The sequence below is a fragment of the Perca flavescens genome, chromosome 4, assembly GCF_004354835.1.
Source record: "Perca flavescens isolate YP-PL-M2 chromosome 4, PFLA_1.0, whole genome shotgun sequence".
Classification (NCBI taxonomy): domain Eukaryota; kingdom Metazoa; phylum Chordata; class Actinopteri; order Perciformes; family Percidae; genus Perca; species Perca flavescens.
The window spans coordinates 26,764,615-26,774,849 of NC_041334.1; the positions used below are offsets into that span (position 1 = coordinate 26,764,615).

The window sequence follows — 10,235 nt, forward strand, 5'->3', positions numbered from 1 at the left end:
GAAGTGTGAAGGACATCAAATAATTAACCTTCTACCAGTGTGAGATGGCTTCATGTTTTCTGAAATAGAAATTAAGACCGCATTGTACTTCTAATTTGTCTCTTCGGCATTTATTGTTAGGAGCGTAATTTATGGATATAGCTTGTGATACAGGAGAGACAAGTGCTTGTCAAACCTCTTACTGATTCTTCAATTGTAAACCTCAAATATGCAGAAATCTCAATATATTCTAAATCGGCCCATGTGTTGTGCAGATAACTTATCCTGACTTTCCATGCAAATCTCTTAACTTATATTGACCTGTCCTCTCTCTCACAGCAGGTGCCTATAACTGTGTCTTTCTTTAGGTTAAGAGAGACAATGCAGCTGTCGAGAGGAACTGAGGGGTCGGTGTTTGAGGGTTCAGGGTAAGGTTTGTGTGCTGTGTTGGGACTCGTACTTTCACAGGTTATCCTCTCTCTTCTAACCCTGAAAGTTGTCCTCAACCTTCTGCGTTTTTCTCTCCCCCTCTTTAAAGATGCTCTCTGGTGTGGAAACTGTACTGTTTTGTACTGTGTACTGTGTGTATATTATTGTGTCACATTGATTTAGTGTTTGTGAATACATCTTTCCTCTAATTTTTTCCCTTTGTTTGACTCTTTATCTTCTCTCCCTCTCACTGTGTCAACCACAAGTTTCTTTCCAGGTGTGCTTACTGTGCTGTTAAGCTGGTTATCACGCTAGACCGGCTTGCCAAACTAAACCAAACACAAGCAAACAAACACATAAAAAAGAAAACTTGGGTCATGTGCACTTTATTGACCTTTGTCTATTGTAATAACCCCTGTTTAACCTTATGTTATATAGATACATATACTTACACATATAGAAACTATATATGTACTTATATATATCTGTATATAACCATTCAGACAACCTTTCAGTACATATATAGGGCCCACCATTCTTTCTATTTCCCCTCTAACTATGTGGGTCCTCTCTTCCTGTGCCTCTGTCTTTCCCTCTCCTTCTGTCCCTATCTGTGTAGGTGTCTATAGTCAGCCTTATAGCTAATGCGTTGGGCTACTCCGATCTAGGCCCGATTAAATCACTCAGGACACTGAGGGCCTTGAGACCCCTCAGGGCCCTGTCACGTTTTGAAGGGATGAGGGTAAGACCTAAGATACCAGACAGCTGGTCCTTCTGCATGCCGATTAAATAAAAGCATCAACGCATGCTAGCGATGGCAATATAGAAATTAAATTTGTTTTGCTAAGGGACACTTTTTAGGTAAAAGCTTTTATCAATGAGAAGCTTTTTGCATGGATGCAGATCATCTCAGATGGCCATAATACATCTGATTTGATTTATCATATTTCATTTCATGTATTATAAATTTAGTGCTATGTTAAGGCAATTAGCAGTGATTTGTGCATTAAAGATATTAACAAAACACCTTAAAAATCTGTCCCATGCCTTATGAAACACTAGACCATAACAAGGATTTTGACCTGAATGATGCAACACGTTAATAATAATAATAATAATTACTCAGCTCTGAAGTGTTCAGTACCAGCTGAGAGAACAACTAGAGGTTAGTATGAACCATCACACAAAAGCTGTTTTAACTTAGTGACAGGACAGGGTTAATGTAGACTGAAGTTGTACAATCTGAGCAAGCTAACCGATGTCTGTTCAAGTGTTTTTGAGCTACAGAGACCCCCAGTTGTCATGAGATGGACAAACAAATTGATATAGAAATGGGTGCAGATGATCAGTTAAACTGTGTGTGTGCATGTTTATTTTAAAGGTTTACAGTATGCACACAGTTAACAATTGACCTTAAAGTGTACAGTTTCCATGTCAATAATTTTGATTCCATGCGACCCCTGGAGAGCTCTGTACTGAGCTTTGCCTGAGAAAAACACATTTTCTTTGTACAATGATAATTTGCATTTTCATTATTTCGATGTGCGATTGGTTGGATCAGCCTCTGGTTGTTGCTGGGCAGAACAAATAAATCTTGTCAGATCAGCATCCTCTGACTGTTGCTCTGCCTCAAGTGTCCTGTTATCTGATCTTATCACAATTTGGCTTTGGCATTGTCACACTGGAAGATCAACAAACTTCTGGTTGCATATCCCCCCCCTCCTCCTCCCCGCCATCCTTGCTCACCACTCCTCAGTGAATGTCATTACCATGATTTTCATGATCACCATTTTGCAGTAGTAATATTAACTGATCATATGGATGCATTGTCTCTATATTATTAGGCAGAACTCTAAAATGAAAAAAAAAAAGTTTTGATGTTTGCCTGTATTGTTTTGGTTTATTTGGCTTTCTGTTACCATGGCACCTCTGTGTTTGGAAATGCACATTCATATGGTGTCCTCCCCAGGCTAATAACTAAGAGTTAATAGCTTTATCTCCTCCAATATGCTCACACTGCTTCAGTGCAGCAGTTACACACTGCTTTATGTCATTGTTTGGGAATACTCAGCAATATGTTTTTTTTACATTAAATGAAAATTCACTTGTCATCAAGTGCATTATTAGTCACAGATTTGCAGATCTAACTGAGCAAAGAATCATTCTTTACTACAGTTAGGTGACATGATTGTGTTGGATTCATACATCCATACAATCCTAGGTACAATATTTTGATATGTAGGTAAACAATAATTGTATTTAATAGGGGTGTAACAATATGGCGTGGCAGAATACATTGCGAACAAAAATGGGAGAAGTAGCCTGGGTAAACCCTGACGAACTTCCGTCAAATTTGAGATTTGCTCTGCAAGTCAGTCTGGCAAAGTGCCCATTCAAACCCATTTCCAATGTACCAAAATCGAGGCACCAATCACAACCGCTGAGGCGACGATAGCGCGACGGCGAGCAGCTTTTTGTTTACACTCAACATGACAGCTACCGAAGCGCAGCGTCACCCGGATCGTTGGTCTGATTAGTTGAAGGACTATCCAATGCGCCCAGAGGCATTTGAGCGGCGTCCGTTGGTGACGACCCTTTGGAAATGAACTGTCAATGAACCTTTCTCAGACCCACTCTCAGTTACAGCTGAGAAGGGTCTGGTGTCACCCAGGCTATGGGAGAAGGGATGTGGAGCTGAAAATGTATTGCATTGTTATCAGTTATAACTGAATGCCAATGAGTGCGATTTAAGTGTCAAGACATGCTCTTTATCTGCATGAGCACACTTTTAACTAGATATTTTTACTTTTCAGTTTTATTTTGCGTAGATAAACATCTTGGGCCCTATCTTGCACTCAGCGCAATTGCCTTTGTACACCAACGCCCATATCATTCCTATTTTGCACCCGACGCACAGCAGACTTTTCCCTCCACAGACGCACGTCGGTAAATTAGGGAATGTGTTTGCGCTCCCAGGCGCGGTTTGCAGCAACATCGCCACCCGGCTAAGACGGGCATTTATTACTTTGCCGCATCCCGGACAGCTCCCGCTGGCGTATGCCAGGCAAATCTGCCGTCATAATAGCAATCCGCCATGGAACAAGCACGCCTGCTTTTAAAGGAAATGTGAGATGGCGCTCTGATTGGTTATTTTCACGTTACGCCCAAACCACACCTAGCTACTTCAGACCAACCCATTTTAGATTTGCGTCGGGCGCAAGACTCATTTATCCCGCCGTTATAATAGCAACAGCGCGAGATCCGCCCACAAAGCTACTTGCGTTCTGCGTTTCATACTTGCGTTTCAGATCATTAAAATAGGGCCCCTTGTTTTAAAAAAGCAACCTTTTTTTATTTAGATTCTATTATATTAGAGTATATATATAGTCTATATCCACGACGTTTCACTTCGGATTGCGCCGGTGCCGCTGGAAATTCCGCCGAATGTCCCTCATTTCAGCCGGATGTCCGTCACCTTCCGCTTTCTTTGTGTTGGCATTTTAAACTGGATTTATGAGGACTATTGTTAACTGCTCCTCAGATCTTTGCAGGGTAAATCCAGACAGCTATCTGTTGAGTTTTCTGTTGCATGAGTCAAACAACCTTTGAACGTACACCTTCCACCAAAACAAGTTCCTTCCCGAGGCTGTTTTGCAGAGACACTGTTGCTCCGCCTGGTGCTAAGTGCCCAAGACGATTGTGATTGGTTTAAAGAAATGCCAATAAACCAGAGCACATTTTCTTCCCATCCCAAAATGCTGTGTGGACACGCCAGACCTTCTTCCGCAGTGCTGTGGAGGAAGGTCTGGCAATGCGAGACTATATAGGGAGTAATAAAAAATAGTCATTTAGTTTTCACTACAACTTTGCTAAACATATCATGAGGGAATCAAACCATGACTCTGAATTTGTGCCGAACCATGAACTGATAGTTTTGCTACAACCGTAATATTTTTTTGGGATGTGCTTGATCTTGTGTCAAGATATCAGATTAAACACCTTGAGCCTCTAATGGAGGAAAAGAATGTGCATTTCTGTGCATGTGTGTGTTGATGTTCTTATTTGTGAACATCTCCATGCAGTTGGTGTATGATTGCTACTGTAAGTTATTGCGGGCTTTGTTTCCTTGCTGTTCTCTTCAGGTTGTGGTAAACGCCTTGGTGGGTGCAATTCCCTCCATCATGAATGTGCTGCTGGTGTGTCTCATCTTCTGGCTCATCTTCAGCATCATGGGTGTCAACCTGTTTGCTGGAAAGTATTACTACTGTTACAATGAGACAGCTGAGGAGAACTTCTTCCCTGATGTCGTCAACAACAAAACAGAGTGTTTTGCACTCATTAATGCAAACTACACTGAAGTTAGATGGAAAAACGTCAAGATCAATTTTGACAATGTCGGTGCAGGATACCTGGCACTTCTGCAAGTGGTGAGAAATCTTCGCTGTCACTTCGCATTTGTTTCTCTCCTCTGATATCATGTGTTTAACTTGTTTTCTCATGCAATGTGTCTGCCCAATTAACAGGCAACATTCAAAGGTTGGATGGACATTATGTATGCGGCAATAGATTCTCGAAAGGTATGCTTTTATCAGTTTTCGGACTTCCAGATCAACGTGTAGCAGTGCAGTTTTGTGCATTTTCTTTTCACTTTTGCCACTTGACAGGTGGAGGACCAGCCTATCTACGAGGACAACTTATACATGTACATCTACTTTGTCATCTTCATCATCTTCGGCTCGTTCTTCACTCTAAACCTCTTCATTGGTGTCATCATTGATAACTTCAACCAACAAAAGAAAAAGATAAGATTTATTTTCCTCACTTTAAGTTTTCTGAGAACAAGCTGCTTTGAAGATTAATGAAAGGAAATTACTCATTTTTGTCCATTGAATAGGAAGTCACTGACAGCAGCCAGGTAGCTTAGCTTAGTATAAAGACTGGAAACAAGGGGAAGTGTTCATTAATGAGCTGGTAAGAGGATTTTGTAACTTTTTTTGTAACTTTTTTTCCAGTCTTTGTGCTAAGCTAAGCTACCTGGCTGCTGGTGCAAGCTTCACATTTTCTGTACAGACATGAGATGGTCTAACTATCAGCAAGAAAGCGATTAAGCATATTTTCCCAAAATGTTGAATTAGTACTTTAAGCTAAGAAACTGAACATTGTAAACAAATATAAGAAGCCTTTTTGTATGGCACTTGTCAACACAGTCAAATTAAATGCACTATATTTGGATTAGTACTGGAATGAGAGGCCTAAATCTTTGCAAATTTTAACCAAATTGTTTTTGTCCCTTCACTTTGGAGGTCAGGATATCTTCATGACGGAGGAACAGAAGAAATACTACAATGCCATGAAGAAACTAGGGTCAAAGAAGCCACAAAAACCAATTCCCAGGCCGCAGGTAAATATTGTTTTGCACTCTTCATCTTAACTGCCAAGCAGATTTGTATTTGTAAATTTCTAAAGATTAAGAAAATGACTCCAAATAACCCTCCTTTCATTCCCTCCCTTTCTCTTTAGAACCAGATCCAGGGCATGGTGTTTGACTTTGTGACGCAGCAGGTGTTCGACATCTCCATCATGATCCTAATCTGCCTCAACATGGTCACCATGATGGTGGAGACAGACGATCAGACAGAGGACACCGAGGTTGTGCTTTACTGGGTCAACTTCATCTTCATTGTGGTCTTCACTTGCGAGTTTGTATTGAAGCTCTTTGCGCTGCGCCACTACTACTTCACCAACGGCTGGAACATCTTCGATGTGGTTGTGGTCATCCTTTCAATTGTAGGCAAGTATTCAAAAAGGGTTATTTATGAACAGTAAAAGAAGTGGGAAGCTGCTTACTTGGATATAGCTCAGATATTGCCCATATACATGGGGTTTAAAGGCCCAGCACACACAGGTGGTTTGAAGGGTCACTTCCTCCAAAAATAAAAAAGATATTTTGTCACTTTCCTTGAGTGGTATGAAGCCATTCAATTCATTTGGGTTTTGAGATATCTTACTTTATGTTTCTGCTGGTCCCCCTATTGACTTGTCTGATAACTGTATTTACTGCTTGATTGTTTATCCAGAAACAATGTCCTCCATTATTCAGAATAATCCACACTCCACAGACTTTACTGTGAATAGTTTTCATTGCAACTACTTTACAGATATTAACTATTACTTATATAAACTATTGATAGTGTGTTTTTTGGTTCATCTGACTTCTTCCGCAATTTGCATGAAACTATGAATGTGCTGTTCTTGCTTGTGTATTGTGTATTAAGTAAATCAGTCAGTGTTTCAGTAATAAAATCCCCTGTATTTTGACCAAATGTATGTTGTGTCTCTATTTGCTCCCTTTCTACTTTAGGAATGTTTCTGGCTGACCTGATTGAGAAGTACTTTGTGTCACCAACACTCTTCAGGGTGATTCGTCTGGCTCGTATCGGCAGGATCCTGCGTCTCATCAAGGGGGCCAAAGGAATCAGAACTCTACTGTTTGCCCTAATGATGTCACTTCCTGCCTTGTTCAACATTGGCTTACTACTTTTCCTGGTTATGTTCATTTTCTCCATCTTTGGCATGTCCAACTTTGGCTATGTGAAACACGGGGCTGGAATTGATGATATGTACAACTTTGAGACCTTCGGCAACAGCATGATCATCCTGTTTATGATCACCACGTCAGCTGGCTGGGACGGCCTGCTGCTGCCCATTCTTAACTACGCTCCAGACTGCGACCCCTTACTGGAGAATCCTGGCACCCCCGTCACAGGAGACTGTGGCAACCCTTCTGTGGGCATCTTCTTCTTTGTTATGTACATCATCATTTCTTTCCTTATTGTGGTCAACATGTACATTGCCATCATCTTGGAGAACTTCAGTGTGGCCACAGAGGAGAGTGCCGACCCACTCAGTGAGGATGACTTTGAGACCTTTTATGAGATTTGGGAGAAGTTTGACCCTGATGCGTGCCAGTTCATCACCTATGCCAAGCTTTCGGACTTCGCTGATTCACTTGAACACCCACTCCGAGTCCCCAAGCCCAACACCATTGAACTGATCGCCATGGACATGCCTATGGTGAGTGGTGACCGCATCCACTGCCTGGACATCCTTTTTGCCTTCACTAAGCGTGTGCTGGGTGACAGTGGCGAGTTGGACATGTTGAGGCAACAAATGGAGGAGCGTTTTGTGGCTGCCAATCCCTCCAAGGTCTCTTACGAGCCAATCACCACCACTCTGAGGCGCAAGCAGGAGGATGTGTCATCCAGAATAATTCAAAGGGCCTACCGTTCCTACCTGGCTAGGCGGGGTTTTGTCTGTAAGCGCAAACCAGCCAATAACAAAGTGGAGAATGGCGGGAACAATCAGGAACAAGAAAAGAAGGAGGGCACTCCCTCAACTGCCTCCCTGCCCTCTTATGACAGTGTAACCAAACCTGACAAGGAGAAACAGGATGACAACAATGAGGGCAAGGGAGGGAGGAAAGAGAAAGGAAGAAACCAAAAAGACATCAGGGAATCTAAATGTTAGAGCGTTGGAATAATAATCACAGTAATAACAATACAAATTATAATAGTGTAACTTCAAGCAAAGCGAGAGGAAACTCACCCACACAGATGTACAGATTATTTCATTTGCAAGTCAGAAAAAAAAATAATACTCAATAATTTTGTTTACAGACTTCATTCTTATATTGATGCAGAGGGAAGCAGCTTGGTCTGTTACAGCTTGAAGACTCTTGAACTTCAGTCAAACCAAACATAATCAGCATACTGTGTGACATTGTTGTATCTAGACTACTGATCTTAACAAAAGGGAATGAAAAACAGACAAGGAAATGTCTGTGACTGCTGAAAGGCAGATTGCTCACTTTACCACTGGTCTACAGATAAGACAAGTAACTCTACACCAAGAGATAGAATAAAAAAAACACTAAAGGAATTCAGCGCCTGGACGAAAGTAATGGATTGCTATGGAAGACAGTGTTGTAAAGGAAAAACAAGGATGCTGCTTGATGCTGAAGAATTGTCCTCTAAAAGCAGCCAATGAGTGCTTCTGTGTCATTTAATACTGAAATGTATAGAGGAGAAAAATGACCCACTCACTCTATAAGAGCAAACCGAAGGATGACTGGTGAATGAAAGACACAAATGACAGAGCGCGTTGGAAGTACTTTTCCGTTTTCTTAAAGCTAGAAATTGTTCATTTGAGCAGCAAAAATGCAAACAGACAAAAAAAAAAACAATATTCAAGATTTTGCCCATGTCACTTAACTCTTCTACTCATTTTATCTTTGTTATACCCACATCAAAACGCTTTTTTTACATGGGCTTTCACACCAATTGGTTAAGGGTCTGTTATTATGGGGCCAACTCGGGCCAAGGGCTTACATTTACTCAGAAAGATTTCCAAACAAATACATAAATAATTGTGCTTGTTCAATGCATAGAAATGACTTGCATGATGGCATGTTTTGATCAGAAATCTTGCATGAATTATCATAGTCCACAAGACACTAATACTCAGACCACAACAGTGGCTCGACTGTAAGATTGAGACATTGTCAAAATTTGAAAGCTCAGAGTTCAGAGTAATTTGTTTAACAAAGATAAGTGATATTGGGGATGGTAATCTAAAAGGAGAATGGAATATGTTGGTGAATAAAACCACCATAGTGGATCAGTGGGGAAATCCAAACAATTGATTTGCTGCTCTGGAGATTTTGAGTGTGTAAGATGTGAAAAAGGATGTCTGTATGTTTCATGGGACTGACATGTTTGTTAATTTGGATCGAAATGTTTTCAAGGGGCGCAACACTTTTAAACTAAAATGCTTGTATTTATTATTTGTATATGTAATGTTCCATACCATCTGCCTTTAGTTTTGTGTGAGCGGGCATTGAGGGTAGTCGGTTATAAGTGATTTCTGGGGATTTCACAGGTATGGCAAACTCCTTTCTATTCTGATGTTTCTCTGTGGGTGGTTAGACCTTTCTGGAAGAGCTGAGAAGAGTTGTGATCATTTGTAGTTTAAATCATTTGATGTCATGTAGCTTATTCACATGTGAGTTTTTTTTGTTTTGTTTTTTTTACACACACACACTCCACCACCACCCCTGAAGTAATATTCATGTTTTGGTGGGTCATGAGTCTTATTTTACACAACTTTTATAAGCCACATCTAAGATGATATTGAGGGAAACGGTCTTGTGCTGGAACATATTTGTTGGGTATAAGTAGTATCCTATATTAATTAATGAGATAAGAAAATGATGAACAAGTGATGAGAACATTGTGTGTGGAGAAGCCAAAGAGATCTGCCTTGTTATCCCTTGTTGCCCTTTGTCCATGGAGTTGGGTGAAGTATGCCCTGCCCATTAAGTTTTTTCACTGTCATTATTAGACAGAGAGACCCTAGAAATGTATGCAATGCTTGAAAAATTCATCCCTTTTTCTCAGGAGATATTATAGATGTACTATTATGAGCTCTGCAACAAAATGCAAGTGAATGTGATGGGAGTATTTATGAAATCATGTTTTACTCTTTTTTGTTTTATGCCATGTTGATGGACAATGATCTCGGCTGGTTGCCTTAACTCGGCAGCAGCCCAGTCAGGGGCCAATTTGTCGCTTCCTGCTTATAACTAATAATTATAGGGCTAGAAGCATCTCAGTGGAACAGCAACATTTCGCTTGCTTGTAATGGCGGCGTTTATATTGATAGCAGATTACATTTGTGGTTACGTCATGAACTGTAGTCTGGTGTCAATTAATTTAGATGAACAAAATAATAATGTTAACCCCCGATAGCAATCACAGAAATAGGAAACA

General features: G+C 40.7%; 1 protein-coding gene across 1 annotated transcript in view; it reads left to right on the forward strand.

Annotated features, from left to right (window-relative positions):
* The window catches only part of scn8ab (sodium channel, voltage gated, type VIII, alpha subunit b), a 70,972-nt gene extending 62,325 nt beyond the window's left edge, over nt 1-8,647 (forward strand). Inside the window, exons 22-28 of the mRNA XM_028576000.1 lie at nt 1,028-1,150; nt 4,551-4,835; nt 4,932-4,985; nt 5,073-5,210; nt 5,705-5,809; nt 5,929-6,199; nt 6,770-8,647. Coding sequence (XP_028431801.1) covers nt 1,028-1,150; nt 4,551-4,835; nt 4,932-4,985; nt 5,073-5,210; nt 5,705-5,809; nt 5,929-6,199; nt 6,770-7,935 — 2,142 coding nt within the window. The 3' untranslated portion in view covers nt 7,936-8,647. The remainder of the gene's footprint in view (nt 1-1,027; nt 1,151-4,550; nt 4,836-4,931; nt 4,986-5,072; nt 5,211-5,704; nt 5,810-5,928; nt 6,200-6,769) is intronic.
* The last annotated feature ends 1,588 nt before the right edge of the window (nt 8,648-10,235 follow it).